Source organism: Phalangium opilio, unplaced genomic scaffold (genome assembly GCF_054372755.1).
Source record: "Phalangium opilio isolate 3A_F unplaced genomic scaffold, DU_Popi_V2 ptg000041l_1, whole genome shotgun sequence".
In the NCBI taxonomy this organism is placed as follows: domain Eukaryota; kingdom Metazoa; phylum Arthropoda; class Arachnida; order Opiliones; family Phalangiidae; genus Phalangium; species Phalangium opilio.
This window is the reverse complement of record NW_028324165.1, coordinates 6,299,686-6,318,374: the sequence shown is the minus strand read 5'-3', so window position 1 is coordinate 6,318,374 and position 18,689 is coordinate 6,299,686. Positions and strand designations below refer to the sequence as shown.

The 18,689-nt window shown below is 33.4% G+C and overlaps 1 protein-coding gene across 1 annotated transcript in view; it reads left to right on the top strand.

Moving 5' to 3' along the window:
* Nucleotides 1-18,689, top strand: part of osp (myosin phosphatase Rho interacting protein outspread) — a 67,836-nt gene that overhangs the window by 13,955 nt on the left and 35,192 nt on the right. Inside the window, exon 2 of the mRNA XM_089835365.1 lies at nucleotides 5,988-6,068. Coding sequence (XP_089691491.1) covers nucleotides 5,988-6,068 — 81 coding nt within the window. The remainder of the gene's footprint in view (nucleotides 1-5,987; nucleotides 6,069-18,689) is intronic.

The window sequence follows — 18,689 nt, the reverse complement described above, 5'->3', positions numbered from 1 at the left end:
TAAGATTGCTAAGTACGTCTACTAACTGTTATTACTATTTTAAAGTGACTGTGACGCGGATACCACCTGGCTCATGGGGATGATTTAAATTGAGGGTTTTAATTTATTAAGTTTTACGAGGGTTTTATTGATTGGAAAAATTAACAGTGATTGTAGATGTAAGTTTTAATCGATATTTATTCTAAGTTGTGCAGATTTTCTTATATCTAGTTGAACTTTCTAGTACAATAATTAAAATTTCTTAAACCGTTTTCCAACAATTTTAGGAAAATCATTTCCAAACATTTTAGTAAAAATCCTATATGTTCCAGTAATTCGAATGAAAACCATTCAGCTTTTCTTATTATTTCAATTAGAATCCTATTTTATCTTCATTAAGTTCAATAACAATCCTATTTTATCTTCATTAAGTTCAATAACAATTTTCCTATATTTTCGCTATTAAGTTCAATAACAATTTTCCTATATTTTCGCTATTAAGTTCAATAACAATTTTCCTATATTTTCGCTATTAAGTGCAATAACAATTTTCCTATATTTTCGCTATTAAGTTCAATAACAATTTTCCTATATTTTCGCTATTAAGTTCAATAACAATTTTCCTATATTTTCGCTATTAAGTTCAATAACAATTTTCCTATATTTTCGCTATTAAGTTCAATAACAATTTTCTTATATTTTCGCTATTAAGTTCAATAACAATTTTCCTATATTTTCGCTATTAAGTTCGAAACAATTCTCCTATATTTTCCCCATAAAGTTCGAAACAATTCTCCTATATTTCGATCCCCATAAAGTTCGAAACAATTCTCCTATATTTCGATCCCCATAAAGTTCGAAACAATTCTCCTATATTTCGATCCCCATAAAGTTCGAAACAATTCTCCTATATTTCGATCCCCATAAAGTTCGAAACAATTCTCCTCTATTTCGATCCCCATAAAGTTCGAAACAATTCTCCTATATTTCGATCCCCATAAAGTTCGAAACAATTCTCCTATATTACGATCCCCATAAAGTTAATAACAATTCTCCTATATTACGATCCCCATAAAGTTAATAACAATTCTCCTATATTACGATCCCCATAAAGTTAATAACATTTCTCCTATATTACGATCCCCATAAAGTTAATAACAATTCTCCTATATTACGATCCCCATTAAGTTAATAACAATTCTCCTATATTACGATCCCCATTAAGTTAATAACAATTCTCCTATATTACGATCCCCATTAAGTTAATAACAATTCTCCTATATTACGATCCCCATTAAGTTAATAACAATTCTCCTATATTACGATCCCCATTAAGTTTAATAACAATACTGATAACAATAAAAGTTCATAAGAATTCTCCTAGGCCTATATTTCCCCATAATTTAAAAAACCCACGTAGTTTTACTGCACCAATATCCTGAAACATTTTAGAACTTCCCCTTGCATATACGTACACCCTTTTTTCATTTTTAAGTTTTTCAAATATTTAGTTAAATAATATTTAATGTAGGAAAATAACGTTTTTCGTAATGTGTGTTTAGTTACGGTATACCGCTTATAATATTTACCGCATTCTTTTTATTGCCGGCGTTACACTCTTGAATTTGCATATTTATGAGTTTGAGTAGCGAGATTCGGGGATGCAGCGTACACCAGTTTTTTCCTCCGATTATTTATTCATTTATTATTATGTTTTATCACAGGCGTGCGCACGGGTCGGGCAGGGTGGGCCCTGGCCCGACATGAAATGTTTCAAGGGGGCGCAAAAGCCGGAAAAATAAGGACGCAAAATTTGGGTATTAGTTCTGCAGACTGCAGGAACATCAGCGAAACGCCGAAAGGGAACGGAAATGTGAATAACAGAGCCACTATGAGAAATGCGATGGTCAGACGGGGGACGGGAAAATTTTGTGTTCTCTCGTATAGTCTCGGGTGTTAACCCTTACAAAAATCTTCTTTAGAACTCTTTAGAAAATTCCTTGGGAAATTTCTTTAGAAATCCTTAAGGAGTTCTTAGGGAAATTGGGGAATATTGGTTTCTTTTTCTTTGGAAAATGCTTTGGAATTATCTTTGGAATTTTCTTGGGAATTATCTTTGGAATTTCCTTGGGAAATAACTTTGGAATTTCCTTGGGAAATAACGTTTGAATTTTCTTGGGAAATATCTTTGGAATTTTCTCGGGAAATATAGGGAAGATTATGGGGTAAATTAATCTAGCCCTCTAGAAACGAGGATAGTTCTCACATGCAGAACCATATCCCAATGCAGGGAGTGCAGTTCTAATATGCTGAACAACACTTCTTATAGCACGGGCAGTTCCCGCATGCAGTGCGAAACTGCTTATAAAGTCAGACATATAATCGACTTAAAAACATCCGTAAACGGCAGAAAGTTTTAATCTTGTGCAATTGTATGGGTTACTAAGGGGGTTTTGGAGGCTTCAATGGCCAAGCAGTAGATACATATGTAGTTGTTAAGTTTAATAATGTATTTTCACTGAGAGTTTTTTGAGTACCAGAAACGCGTTTAACCTAATTTTATCTACAATATTTTTTAAAATATATTTATTTGGGACTCTAATTACGCTCGAAATAAAGATAAAACATGTCACAAAAGAATTAATTTAAGGTTAATTTTACTTTTCAAAAGCGAAAGTTTCGACTGCCAGCTTATACTCCCTGCATGTAAATCTAAACAACACGATTTTAATTACGTGTATTTTACTTTTAATTTAATTTATCCTTTGCATAAACACCTCACGAATTATTAAAGGAAAAAAAAACGAAAATAGGTAAATATGATAAACCATTTCAGCAATTGCTGAGCCTTAGCTACGGGACAAGCCTTTGTGAAACGTTTTTAATTATTTAGCTATCAAGTCAATGCCTATGCAGGAAAACTTAAGCAAAACAATTTTGGGTAAAATATTTTGAGATAATTATATGTAAAGCATAATTGCTAATATATCTGCTGGTCCTTTGAAATTCATCTCTAGAATTCTAAACGAATTTCATTGGAAAATTAACCCCTGACCTTCTTTGGAAATTTATCTCAAGATTTCCTTAAGAATTTCGTTGGAAAATATTCCATAGACGTTTTTTGGAAATTTATCTCAATAATTCCTATCGAATTTCTTTGGGAAATTAACCCTAGACTTTCTTTGGAAATTTATCTCAAGAATTCTTTAAGAATTTCGTTGAAAAATATTCCACATACGTTCTTTGGAAATTGATCTCAAGTATTCTTGAAGAATTTCGTTGGCAAATATTCCCTAGATGTTCTTTGGAGATTGATCTCAAGAGTTTCTAAAGAATTTCTTTGGAAAACAAACCCAAGACCTTCTTTGGAAATTAATCTCTAGAATTCCTAAAGAGTTTCTTTGGAAAATAAACCTTATACATTCTTTGAAAATTTACCTCTAGAATTCCTAAGGAATTTCTTTGGAAAATATTCGTTAAACCTTCTTTGGAAATTAATCTCTAGAATTCCTAAAGAGTTTCTTTGGAAAATAAACCTTATACATTCTTTGGAAATTTACCTCTAGAATTCCTAAAGAATTTCTTTGGAAAATATTCGTTAAACCTTCTTTGGAAATTTACCTCTAGAATTCCTAAAGAGTTTCTTTGGAAAATATTCGTTAAACCTTCTTTGGAAATTTACCTCTAGAATTCCTAAAGAGTTTCTTTGGAAAATATTCGTTAAACCTTCTTTGGAAATTAATCTCTAGAATTCCTAAAGAGTTTCTTTGGAAAATAAACCTTATACATTCTTTGGAAATTTACCTCTAGAATTCCTAAAGAATTTCTTTGGAAAATATTCGTTATACCTTCTTTGGAAATTAATCTTTAGAATTCCTAATGAGTTTCTTTGGAAAATAAACCTTATACCTTCTTTGGAAATTTATCTCTAGAATTCCAAAAGAATTTCTTTGGAAAATAATCTCAAGACATTCTTTGGACATTTGTCTCAAGACTTCTTTAGGAAATTCCAAAGAAAGTCTTTGGGAATTGTTCCTTTAGGAAATGATCCCAAGGGCTCCATAGGGTTCCAAAGAATGGCCTTTGGAATTCTTAAGAACATTTTTGTTAGGGGGTAGGGGCGCAAAATTAACTAGGCGGCCCGACCTTACTGAAAACCCTGCGCACGCCTGTGTGTTTTATATTCTAACCGCTGGATTCTATTTTGAGTTTGAACCTCGCTAAGTCGCTATCTGGCGTCACAGACCCTGGCTGCGTATGCTAATGCAGCTATTTTATTTATTAATAAAATATTCTTACGCGTAGGAATTATGTTTATGTAAGACATATACGATCGAGGAATTTCTGAAAGATGTCACCCGACACTGAAATCAAATATTAGACTTGTAGATCAGGGATTTTTTATCCTTATGAAAACGTATTTCGTGCTTGCTTTGAACTTTTTAACTTTTTATGCAAGGTTGTAGCGGGTCAGTGAAATTAATTTGGTTAAAATTATTAAATTTAAAAATAGGCCTAAATGATCAGATATTTTAAAAATATTGAGAAATGATCAGGGGGAAGTCAGATATTTTAAAAATAGACGAAAATGATCAGGGAATTTAAAAATAGACCAAAATGGTAGGGGGAATAAGTCGGGGAATTTGTTAATAGGCCAAATGTTAGGGGGAATAAGTTGGAGAGTTTGAAAATAGACGAAAATGATCGGGGAAATTTCGGGGAATCTAAAAATAGATCAAAATGTTAAGGGTAAATAAGTCGGGGAATTTAAAAATAGACTAAAATGATCGGGGAAATTTCGGGGAATTTGTTAATAGAGCAAAATGTTAGGGGTAATAAGTCGGGGAATTTAAAAATAGACCAAAATGATCGGGGAAATTTCGGGGAGTTTGAATATAGACGAAAATGATCGGGGAAATTTCGGGGAGTTTGAAAATAGACGAAAATGATCGGGGAAATTTCGGGGAGTTTGAAAATAGACGAAAATGATCGGGGAAATTTCGGGGAGTTTGAAAATAGACGAAAATGATCGGGGAAATTTCGGGGAGTTAGAAAATAGACGAAAATGATCGGGGAAATTTCGGGGAGTTTGAAAATAGACGAAAATGATCGGGGAAATTTCGGGGAGTTTGAAAATAGACGAAAATGATCGGGGGGAAATTTCGAGGAATTTGAAAATAGACGAAAATGATCGGGGGGAAATTTCGAGGAATTTGAAAATAGACGAAAATGATCGGGGGGAAATTTCGAGGAATTTGAAAATAGACGAAAATGATCGGGGGGGGGAAATTTCGAGGAATTTGAAAATAGACGAAAATGATCGGGGGGGGGGAAATTTCGAGGAATTTGAAAATAGACAAAAATTATCGGGGAAATTTCGGGGAATTTGAAAATAGACGAAAATGATCGGGAGAAATTTCGAGGAATTTGAAAATGGACGAAAATATCAGGGAAACTGGTCAGGGAATTTGAAAATGGACGAAAATATCAGGGATTCTAAAAATAACCCAAAATATCAGGGAAATAAGTCAGGGAATTTAAAAATAGCCCAAAATATCAGGGAAAGGCCAAAAATGTTAGGGTATTTAAAAAGTGGCCAAAATGATCCGGGTAAAGTCACTGAATTTGAAAATAAGCCAAAAATGTTAGGGTATTTAAAAAGTGGCCAAAATGATCCGGGTAAAGTCACTGAATTTGAAAATAAGCCAAAAAAGTCGCGCAATTTTTAAGAATTTTATCTGAATCAGGGAAATTAATTTTAGTGATTATACTCTGCACGTTATATTTTAAAACCTAACCTGAAGAATCAAATTTTTAAAAATAATATTCTGTGAAATGGAATCTGAAAATATTTTGTCAACCCTGTCTAGTGAAGTAGTAATTCTTTACAACGTGATTGGTCCACAAACAAATTTTGAAAAAATAATAAACTTAATATGAAAATTCGACGACCGTATCGCTTTAATTAAGAATATGTAATAACATTATTTTGTTTTTGTTTATTTCAGGCAACTCGAAAAATTGCAAAATGCGGATATCTATTTGTGGCTCCTGATTGGGATTTTTCCATCTCCATAAACCGAACTAAAGTAAGATACAACATTTTTTTTTAACCCTAAAGAAATATTTTTAACCTTTTGGGAATAAATATTTAATAAAAATTCATTCCGCGAAATATATAAATAAGAAATGTAATAATATTTAAAAATTATCTATGGTATACCGCCAAAATGCGACAAAAAAAACGTAGTAAATTACGTAATAAAGTAAACAGAGATAAGAAATTTATATCTGCAGAGGTGTTCCTAAAAAAAGGGTGGTAAATTCGATGTACAGTGGTTTCTGTGGGTGGTAAATGTTGTATGACATTTTACCCTAAGGGACAGGGTTCCTAAGGAGCCTGGATAATTCAGGGATTTTGAAAATGGAGGAAGATTTAGGAATAATTAGGGATTTGGGGGATTGGGGAAGAGTAAGGGATAAGTCGGAGATTTTGTAAATAGGGGAATGTTAGGGATAAGTAAGCAGGGTTCGTACGGAACCTGGATAAGTCAGGGATATGAAAATTAGGGGGATAAGTCAGGGATTTAAAAGTTTTTCCTAAAAAGTCAGGGATTTCGTTTGGTATATCAAACCCTGCTTCGAGCAATGTAAATATGAGACAGGTGTGATGAAGTGGGCTCTGGTAAAGACCTTAAAGTGGTCAGGGATTTTGCCAAAATTTTGTCAGGGATAACCTGGAAAAGTCAGGGATTTTAAATGTTAAAATTTCGTACGAGCCCTGGTAAGGGATTTAAAGTTTCAATGTCAGGGATAGGGATAGGGTTCGTACAGAACTTGGAAAACCTGGATAGGTCAGGGATTTTTTTTTGGTATATCAAACCATCCTTCGAGTATTGCTAAATACGGTACAGGTGTGAATGTGATGAAGTGAATTCTGGTAAATACCTAAAAATTTTCAGGGATATTGGAAAAATGTGATCGGGGATAAGCTTGGAAAAGTCAGAGATTTTCGATAGAAAAATTTCAAGTTATGATTGGAGTGTTTTACGGATGACCCCTTAAATTTTATTAAGAAAGTAAAAGACAATGACTTCTAATTTAATCAAGGGGTCATCCCTAGAACACCGAAATCATAACTATAAAACAGGAAATTGCATAGAAGTTACATTTTCGAATAAAAATTTATTTCCTATAAAACCCATAGTATTTGAGGTTTTACCACAATATTTGAAACACCCTGTTTTCGAAGTTTTTTTATAAACCCAATGAACTCAAAATTTATAAAAAAAAGAACTTCGATAAACATTTATATATATATTTATACACATTTTATTTTATTGAAAATTCCTTTTCAAAAGTACCAACTAAAGCCCAGCCGGTATTCAAACTTTAGCTACCGCGAATTTCCTTCATTTATATTGCGTGATTCCTCGGTTTCTTTTCTTTTTTTTGTGTGTGTTGGGGTAAACCTGGTAAAATTCACTGAATGCTTTAGAATTTATTGATAAAAATACCGAAGTTCCATTTTTTATGTTAAAGGGAAAGCCTCCGGAATATTTGAGGTTTATTTTAGGATTTTTTTAATTGATTGTTCAGAAGTTTTAAAAATAGCGGCCAAATTATTATTTTTTTATTTATTTGGGAAAAGTTGAGATTATCTCAATTTTAGTTTAATATTTTGTGTGAGTTTAAATCCTTTTTTTTAAGAGATTTTAACTCAGATTTTTAAAGCGATTTTCGTAAATTTATTCATGTTTCGTTTTTTAGCTCAATTTTGAGGAAGTAAAAATTTATCAAATTTCTCTATTGACTTTTACCTCAATTTGGGAAGTAAAATTAATTTATTGGATTTTTCAAATTTTTTAGTTTGATATTGAGATTTTTTTAAATTTTGGTCTAAATCATTTTAACTCGAATTTTATAAATCGATTTTCGTAAATTTATTCTTCTATTTAGCCCAGTTTTGAGGTCGTAAAATTTCTACTGACTGAGCTAAATTTGGGAAGTAAAAGTAATTGGGCTCAATTTGGGAAGTAAAATTTATTAAGCTCAATATTAGTTGTTTTATTATTGAATTTCAAATAATTTTAGCTAAATTTGAAAATAAAAATAAAATTTAATTTTTTCCAGAATTTTAGCTCAATTTTGGGTTTAAAAGTTTTTACCAAATTAGCTTTTTTTTTTAAATAAAATAAATTTTGGGTTTCAATCTTTGGGACATATTAAATAAACTACTTTAGGGTTATCTTGACTTTAGGCGAAATTAATCAAACTTAGTTCAGTATTGTGAAATATTTGATAATATTTAAGGCGTAATAAAATAAGTAACGGATAGAGCTATTTCAGAGGGGGTAATGGCTACGTCACCAATGCTATTTGCCCATAGAGAAACCCTCACAAAATGGCCGCCCTCTACACTCAAAGGCAGGCCCAATTTTCGTAGCAGACGAAATTTTTCCCCCACTGAAATAGCTCTATAGTAAGGTTTTTGCCTTTTTGGGGAACCAAATTCAAATTAACTAGCTCATCAATTCAAATCGCAATTGCAATAAAAGATTTATTCGTGGTACTTTCGTCACTTTAACTTTACCTTTAAAGTCAATAAACGTGTAGAGGCAAAAGTTCTCCCCATGCTTGGATAAAATATATATTTTAATACATTAATACATACCGATATATAAAAACAGGTACCCCGTATTTCCTTCGAAACGAGATTTTCTTCTATAGAGTTGTTTCAATAACTTTTTATATTTTGCCACTCATTCATTCAGGTGCACCCCTCCCTCCCATACTCCCCACCCGCCCCCATTTAGAGAAGCCTACCTTTAAAGGGATACTTAAACGTATGTGTTAGAATGACTAATATTAAATAGTAAAACAATAGGGTTTTATTGGGGCTTTTTTATTAGGGGTTTATTGGCGGTTTTTATAGGGGTTTATTGGCGGTTTTTATAGGGGTTTATTCGAATTTTTTAGGGTTTTATTCGAATTTTTTAGGGTTTTATTCGAATTTTTTAGGGTTTTATTCGAATTTTTTAGGGGTTTATTCGAATTTTTCAGGGTTTTGTTGGGCTTTTTTATACTTAGCAGTAGCGTGAAGTAATTGTCCTTAAAAGGCCACTGCTTAAAAAATCTTTAAATGTTTCATGAAAAAACAATAATTATTAAATACTATTGAAGATTTCAGTGATGGGTTTTAAGTAGGTTTTTATTGGGTGCGCTGGGTTTTTTTTTTATAATTCGAACCCTGTTAATAAACACAACATTAGGTCACGAGAAAATTACTTTAGACTTTCAGGCAAAACATGATACAGTCAGTGAATTTTCAAACTAAAAAAGAAAAAACTTTAGCACCCTTAATTTTTCAATGTTTATCACCAATTTAAGTATCCCTTTTTAAAATGATCGTCCCTCTCTTATATATATATTTTTTTATTATATGTTATGTATAAAAGCGCGGAATCCACTCCAGTTCTACGAGTTTAAAACTCGGGGAAAAAGCGAAGAAATTTATTATTGAAACATACTGGAGTTTCCTATAGCGTGCTTGCTGTACAACCGTACTTAGAGAGTTGTCACGAGCTGCCTTTTTCCAATAGCCAACCTAGCGCGGCCCTGTGTCAATGAACTTGTTAGATTTTCAAGTCAATTTACGTTTTACCAGGCATTTTATTGTTATTTTTAAAAAGGGGATTTTAATATTAAGGTTTATCGACTTTGTACATAGTTTGTCTGAAAAAGACTAGGAGGATTGATACAATTTATACCATAGGAGGCGAGGCTGCTTGGTAGTGCATTTTGTAAGGCAAGTAGCCTGGACTCCTGGTGTAAATGGTGTCAATCCTCCTAGTCGGAAAGCTATGTATTGGGAAGGTTTGGATTATAGTATCTGTGCCTTCCTCAGCTTCAAAATGACACCTAGCTCAAAATGAGAGAATTTCCGGAGAGATAGAGAATTTTCGCAGTGAATATTATGTTTATTTTGAAATTTATCTTCTTTAAAATTCATATAATTTTAATTTTTAATCTACAAAAATAGATACCAGCTTTAATTGCAGGGTTTTTTAACTGGGGTTTTATTGGTTTTTTTTTTTTTTTTTAAATTTATGAGTTGCCTAAATTATATTAATTGTCAGTTTACGTTACTTCTGTTGAACCAGGAATGCATATAGCTTATATGAATCATAGATACCAGCTTTAATTGCAGGGTTTTTTAACTGGGGTTTTATTGGGTTTTTTTTTTTTAAATTTATGAGTTGCCTAAATTATATTAATTGTCAGCTTACGTTACTTCTGTTGAACCAGGAATGCATATAGCTTATATGAATCATATCTCCCATATATTAATATCTATGCGGGTTTTGTGGGTAATCCGGTCTTGAGAACTTACTATCCGTCACGTCTATTAATAATTCTGACTTCTTTCTAACTGTGATTTCATTGGTTGGTATCAACGCGAGATCAGACTAATGAAATTCGTCATTAGTCTAGCTAACTCCTCCCACAAAACCCGCCTAGATACGTTGAGAAAATGTCTGGTTACGCAATGATTTCTATTAGATGTATGCATTCCGGGTTTAACACACAGTGTCTTTTAATAATTTATTTGCGTATATATAGGAACCATTTATAATTTTTGTCATTTTAAAATCATTTCAACGCGACGATATTTTGTCGCTTCCGGTGTTTTGTTTCCCGAGTTTATTTCCCTCTAATAATTTTTTTTTTCTTATAAAATTGTTTTATTTAATGGAGAAATTAGAGTCGATTATCGATACGCTTCAATACTCTTTATAGTGTTCGCCCCGAGTCGCACGCAATCTTTTTTTATATATGTATCAGAAGTAGGATGAGACTAGAAGTACTGAGCTAACCAAATTCTTCACTCGGCCAAAGTGAATATTCTTGATAAGACACCAACGGTTGGCCCTCTGGTAGCGGTTTCTGAATTTTCCCTCTAAAACGTGAGACGCTCGCGGCGGTAGACGGCCGAACTAGATTCAAGCACCCGCGTCCGTGTTCCGCGGCTTTAGGTTGAGGTTGAGGGTAAGGGGATAGGAAATGTTTTTGGAACTCGACCAATTTTTTCTCTCTAGTGTATGCACAATTTAAGCAGCATAAAATCCTCAAATTTGTTCACTAGTGCCAGGATCTACTACCAATGCTAGAACTCTTTACTTCTAGTCTCATCTTACTTCTGATACGGTTTATCTCGGCACAGACATTCAAAACGATTTTGCTGTTGAAAATTACCCCCAACTCGACCTTTTAGCTCAGCTCTTGCTTTTAACTAAAAATTTGAGGTAGTTTTTTATTATTATTTTAAAGAAAATTGAGTTCTTTGGTCTCAGTTTAATGTACCGTTGTTTACCCCCCTGTTGAAATACCTGAAATTCCTGCCAAAATTGAACGCTTTTCATTCTTTTACACACAAAAAAAAAATGAAAAATATAATTATTTTGGTTATTTAAAAATTTTCCCGTGAATTTACAATTATCAAAATTGTTTTTGTGAATTTTTCTGGTTTTCCATTAATTTTAAAAGAATGCATTTTTATCTTTTAAAGGACAGAGGTAGGCTAACAAAAATTACCGAATATTAAATTTTATTTAACTATAACCCTATAATGCGTAAGTATTGGTCAGCCGGTGGGACTTAACAGTGTCGGCGTAGAGTGATACTCGGAAGGAATAGACCCTTAAATAAAATCGTTCAAATTTTCCAACCGTCTTTTGAGGATTGACAGAGAATTCTGGGTAATCAGTATATTAATCTGATTGGTTTAGACGGCTATGGGCCGATTTTGCGCAGTAGTGGTAAGGAAGTGTACTTTAAAAATTAAATGGCGGAAATTGGGAACTGAAGTTTCAGGTGAAAGTGATTTAGGAACTGTTTTAGAGCAGATTTCGCTTTACCACAAGCTCACAACGTAATTACCTTGTTGTTTTTCGCAATTAAGTCTCAAATCGTAGAAAGGTAAGGAGATTTCCAAAGCTTGTCATTGAAATTACACAGTTTTAGATTTTGGCAAAGGCTTAGTAAAGTTTTTATAATTTATTCAACGAAACCTTTCGCCACTAGATGGCGTTGGTACTCTATTTGAAAAAATCCCGACTCGGCGATATAAGGTATCCAGCTTGTTTATTTTATTTAAGGGTCTATAGAGTAATTTAGGTTGAAAGGGGGAGTGAACTGTGTGTCCCCTACGTTAGGAGCAACTTTGTAATAGAGAATACTATTTTCATCCGGATAGGGGGATGCCACTGAGGTAAGAGATAAAGGGTTATGGTGTTGCCATATGTAGAGAAAGAAATTACTCCAATGTCGTGACGTCACACCCTTTTATCTCGGTTCAGGCGACCGTATTGGAAGTCGTCCACGTTGACAGTACAGTTTAGAGACTAGCAATGTTGACGTCATGTCACGTGGTTTCTCTCCCTTGCATAGCTCACTATGTTTTGTGCTGATTATTAACCGATATATCGGTAAATTACCCTTTAATCGACTAATCGGTAAACTTAGCTATATCAGTCACCGATACCGTAAGTTCATAAGATATGTTCCGATAAATTTGTCACTGGTTACAAACTGGAGCTTGTCATGAAGTGACGTAGATGAAGCATCATAGTTTCGAGATAAAGCGAAGTACGCCTGGTGAGGCGCTGTCAAAGGGTTAGTACAGACTAAATAGGAAGATGGACTGCAAAACGAGTGTAGTCAATTCTCGTTTGTCGTTCTCTCTAGCAATACGAAGTATAGGTAGTGTACTCATACTTATGGAACATACCTTATAAACTTATGTCGATACCATATGTCCATATAGGTTTGTGCCTATCCCTAAAACCATTGTGACTGTAGAATGTTCTGTACCATTTCATTGCGTGTGAACTTTAAATTTCACTTTTCATACTTGTAAACACAACAGCCGTCAGGTTTTGGGATAAAATATGCAAATTTTAATTTTTTGAGCGGAAACGGGAGAAACTTGATAACGCATTAAGGTTATTTTTTCTTTAAATTTTTTTACTTAAAAATAAAACAAAAAAGCTTTAAAATGAGAACAGGCAATGCAGCTGTACAAAATAACAAGTATAATTTATGAAAGTCTTTTATTTTATTCAAATTTGAAAAATTTACATTTCAAGTTTAAATAGAACTTGGTCTGACTTCAAAGGGAGTATAAATATTCATTTTTGGGTGGACCATCTATTTAACAGTATTTGACACAATGTGCTAAACCAGGCGCTAGTTACATAGAGAAATATTTTGGTGCTTTTTCATATTGTTTCTTGTAGCAGACAACCATATTTTCAGTTGCTTTATACTCCCTTTAAAAGGATTACGACAAAAAAAATTCATTTCAATAGTAGAAAATTTTAATTTAATTTTTTTAAATTTTGAACTCTTGTTGTGTTTTGTTCCTAATTGATGCGACAGGTCAAGGAAATAATAATTTGCCCTTAAACTTAAGGAAATGTTAAGTGAAATTTAAAGTAGACATTTAAATGACATGAGAAAGTTAACGACATTTGTAATAGGCATTTAAAGGACATGGGAAAATTAACGACATTTGTAATAGACATTTAAAGGTCTTGGGAAAGTTAGAGAATTTTAAAAGTAAACAGTTAATGCAGAAGAAAGGTCTCGGGAAAGTTAAAGAATTTTTGGAAATAGACATTTAAAGGTCTCGGGAAAGTTAAAGAAATTTCGGAAATAGACATTTAAAGGTCTCGGGAAAGTTAAAGAATTTTCGGAAATAGACATTTAAAGGTCTCGGGAAAGTTAAAGAATTTTCGGAAATAGACATTTAAAGGTCTCGGGAAAGTTAAAGAATTTTCGGAAATAGACATTTAAAGGTCTCGGGAAAGTTAAAGAATTTTCGGAAATAGACATTTAAAGGTCTCGGGAAAGTTAAAGAATTTTCGGAAATAGACATTTAAAGGTCTCGGGAAAGTTAAAGAATTTTCGGAAATAGACATTTAAAGGTCTCGGGAAAGTTAAAGAATTTTCGGAAATAGACATTTAAAGGTCTCGGGAAAGTTAAAGAATTTTCGGAAATAGATATTTAAAGGTCACGGGAAAGTTAAAGAATTTTGGAAATAGACGTTAAGGGTCTCGGGAAAGTTAAAGAATTTTTGGAAATAGACGTTTAAGGGTCTCGGGAAAGTTAACGAATTTTTGGAAATAGACGTTTAAGGGTCTCGGGAAAGTTAACGAATTTTTGGAAATAGACGTTTAAGGGTCTCGGGAAAGTTAACGAATTTCTGGAAATAGACGTTTAAGGGTCTCGGGAAAGTTAACGAATTTCTGGAAATAGACGTTTAAAGGTCTCGGGAAAGTTAACGAATTTTTGGAAATAGACGTTTAAGGGTTTCGGGAAAGTTAACGAATTTTGGAAATAGACGTTTAAGGGTTTCGGGAAAGTTGACGAATTTTGGAAATAGACGTTTAAAGGTCTCGGGAAAGTTAACGAATTTTTGGAAATAGACGTTTAAAGGTCTCGGGAAAGTTAACGAATTTTTGGAAATAGACGTTTAAAGGTCTCGGGAAAGTTAACGAATTTTTGGAAATAGACGTTTAAAGGTCTCGGGAAAGTTAACGAATTTTTGGAAATAGACGTTTAAAGGTCTTGGGAAAGTTAGAGAATTTCAAAAATAGACAGTTAATGGTCTTGGGAAAGTTAAATAATTTTGAAAATATACGGTTAAAGGTCTTGGGAAAGTTAAAGAAAATATGCGAAATTTGAAAATTGATCCCATAAGGTCTAGGGAAAGTCTACGAAATTTGGAAATTGGTCCAAAAAATCAAATTTGATAATGGTCAAGGGAAAATCTGTGAAATTCGATAATAGGTCCGAAATGGTCAAGGAAATGTATTCGAAATTTTATAATAGATCTGAAAGGTCATGGAAAGGAATTGAAGTATTCAAAATTTGATAATAGGTTCGAAAAGGTCAAAGAAAGTTAGTGGAATTTTGATAATAGGTCCGAAAAGGTCATGGAAAGGAATTGAAGTATTCAAAATTTGATAATAGGTTCGAAAAGGTCAAAGAAAGTTAGTGGAATTTTGATAATAGGTCCGAAAAGGTCAAGGAAAAGTAGACTAATTGTGAAAGCGTATTACAAAATGTCAAGGGAATTTCTATGAAAAACTAAAAAATGATTTTAAATGGCCAATCGATCAATAATAGGACATTTAGATCAGAAAACAATTAAGATACACTAATTTTGATTTTTCAAATTTAATGGTAAAGCCATGAAGGTTAAACATTATCAAGATTAAATAAATTGAGTATCCCTTTAAAATTTAATCGAATTAATCATTAAAATGAGGACTTGGTTTAACTAATGAAGCGGGTCTCAATTGTCTCGAGAGCCTTTAATTGCCTGATTGTTTTATGTAAATATTATGCTAAACCCCTTATATACCGCTATAACTAATGAAGCCTTTATCTAAGTAACTCTTTTTAAAATCTTTCGTAACGGTTAAAAACAAAATCTTTTATATTTTAAAGAAGCTGATAAAGTCGGGTTTAATTCCGTAAAAACTACCGTGTTTGAACAATTTGCGGTGAAAATGAAGACCTTGAAAAGATTTTTAAATCTCCGAGAAAATTCATTTTAAAACGATTAACAACCTAAAAAAGCGTTTTAATCTTAGCCAGAAATCTTAGTCGTGAAAAAGTACTTTTACAGATTTTTCTTTTTAAAAAAAAAAGGTTCGCGATAAATTAAAAAATATTTAGGTAGTTAATGAGTTTAAAGCCTCGCGTTTACTGTTTACTACGAAAATTATAATTTAGGTTTCACTGTTGATGTATAACTGAGATTAGAATCTTTCTAAGAGACATTTAATACGCTTCAAGAGCGGTTGAACCCAAAAATATGGTTTAAAGGCCTCTGGTGTTGATATCTTCTTGCGCAGCAACTTGCAAGTGACGCAAGTTTGGTTAACGTCGTCTGCTTGTTGTTTGACTTTTCCTTCTGTTAAGACGTCTGAGTTGAAGTGTTAAAGCTTAATTTTGGTTTCCCGAAATTATCTTTTAAAGGTCACACACCTTGTGCAAGTGCTCTGCATTAGTTACTTGAGGTTGTTAATGCCGTCTGTATTAGTTACTTGAGGTTGTTAATGCCGTCTGTATTAGTTACTTGAGGTTGTTAATGCCGTCTGTATTAGTTACTTGAGGTTGTTAATGCCGTCTGTATTAGTTACTTGAGGTTGTTAATGCCGTCTGTATTAGTTACTTGAGGTTGTTAATGCCGTCTGTATTAGTTACTTGAGGTTGTTAATGCCGTCTGTATTAGTTACTTGAGGTTGTTAATGCCGTCTGTATTAGTTACTTGAGGTTGTTAATGCCGTCTGTATTAGTTACTTGAGGTTGTTAATGCCGTCTGTATTAGTTACTTGAGGTTGTTAATGCCGTCTGTATTAGTTACTTGAGGTTGTTAATGCCGTCTGTATTAGTTACTTGAGGTTGTTAATGCCGTCTGTATTAGTTACTTGAGGTTGTTAATGCCGTCTGTATTAGTTACTTGAGGTTGTTAATGCCGTCTGTATTAGTTACTTGAGGTTGTTAATGCCGTCTGTATTGAGGTTGTTAATGTTGTCTGCATTAGTTACTTGAGGCTGTTAACGTCTAAAATAATTAGTAAAACTGTGGACGAAATGAACTTAAAGGCCGACTTCCAGCGAAAAGGGTTCAAACGAACTGAAAACCGAGCGTCGAGACTAACTGTGAAGTGACCGTGCCGATTTTCGAAGCCCCGCTGGGTCAAAAGTTGGAAGGGTTCTGGCTAACTGAAAACCGTGCAATGTGGTTCTAGCGAACTGAAGATGAGCAATAGAAATACTTTTAAATTTATTTCCTCTCGAATTTTTGCTTTCCCTTGAAGGAAATTCTCTATTGTTCATCTTCAGTTCGCTAGAACCACATTGCACGGCTTTCAGTTAGCTAGAACCCTTCCATCTTTTACCCCAGCGGGGCTTCGAAAATTGGCACGGTCGCTCCATTGTTAAGTCTCGATGCTCGGTTGTCAGTTCGCTAGAACGTTTTTCGATGGAAGTCGGCCTTTAAGCAGGATCCTAAACCGAATTTTTGATGCCGTATTCATGCATTCTTCGTGGCCTGAATTGTTTTGAAAATCAGGCTATTGTTGATTGTAAAGACTTCATCAGTGTAAAATGATACACCTCTAAATTTAGCAGAATTACTCTAAAACATAAATGATTAATAAATCTAAATCTAGTTCCTAAAACTGTCTCCCATTTAAAGAAATATCTGTTCAAATACATCTATTTAACTTATTAGGCTTTATAATATAGTTATGGTACAGCAAATTCCTTTATAACAAACAATAAAATACACCACCAGACACCACCAAATTTAGTTGCACGGGAAGTTTATTAATAAAAATGAAAAAAATCCAGACACCCATAAGGAAAAATTTATACCCTCAATAAAAAAACTCAACATAGAAAAAAATACGTATAAACGGCCAATAGATTTACACGTGTTTACCCGCCTGGTATTTCAGTGTAAAAAATTACAACGAAAAAAAAAATGCGTATTAATTTTTCAGTCGTAAAGAAAAAGGTCATTGAATGACTTCGAAGGAGCATGCCATGAATGTATTTTCTTGTTTGTCTGAAGATTGTTGAAGAAAAGTTGTTTAAGGACAAGCGAGCTCTGGGGGATGACGACTAGAAAAACAAGATGGCCCAAGGGCTGGGCCTTAATAGTAGCCACATCGGTATCTATTTAATTAGCACATAAATAAAAAGAAAAGAAATATAAAGACCAAAAGACACAAATTCAGAAGTATCCGACCCCACAGATAATCAGGGTCCTCCCTCATTCCCGACCCTTCAGAGATAAATTAAACGAAGACAACTCTCCGTTTCTGTCAAGCCCTCGTGGTACAGAGGTAGAGTGTCTTACTACTGCGTGAGCGATCCGGGTTCGAATCCCGGCTGAGACCAAGGAAAATTTTAATTAATATGATATCTCTGACCGAGCTCAGTTACCCCTATGGGTGGGTTGAAGTACTATCGAGTTCCTTTTAAGCTTTTAAAATCTAACGAAAACGAAAGCGACAACTACAACTACTACTACAGCTACTACGTCTCGGGTCAAACTAAGAGCCATCGTATACTACGATGTGGCTAAAAAATAAAAGAAGAAAAACTTAATCTTGGTTGTTGGTTGGTTGGGTGCGATCAATGATTTCTGTTTGTATAAGGCTCGACAAGCAACTGAAACGCGCAGTCTACTTCGTTAAAATTAACAGATTAGATTTTTTAGAACCGGCAAATGGAACGCTAGTCTTGCGTGGTGGTGGTTTTAGCAGAGTGTGTGTGGGCATAAAGTACTTGCTATTCCGTTATTACGTAAATTGAAAGGGAGGGTGAAATAGATTTAATCAAGAACTTGGGAATGCATGGGCGATTCGATTAGATTGGGATTTGATGTTATTTTATTATTATTATTGTTGGGTTTGTAATTTTGTGAGGGTTTATCAAGTTTGTAGTTGTGATGTTTAGATCGCTCTGTTTTAACGAAATATAATTTTAGTTCAGTTTAGTTGAATCTAAGTTTGACCAAAATAATTTTATGGATTTTATATCAAACTCTTATATGATATTTGATCAAAATCTAACTTGAAAACTGAACAATTTTATTGTGAATGTTGATTAGAGTTTGAGATGAA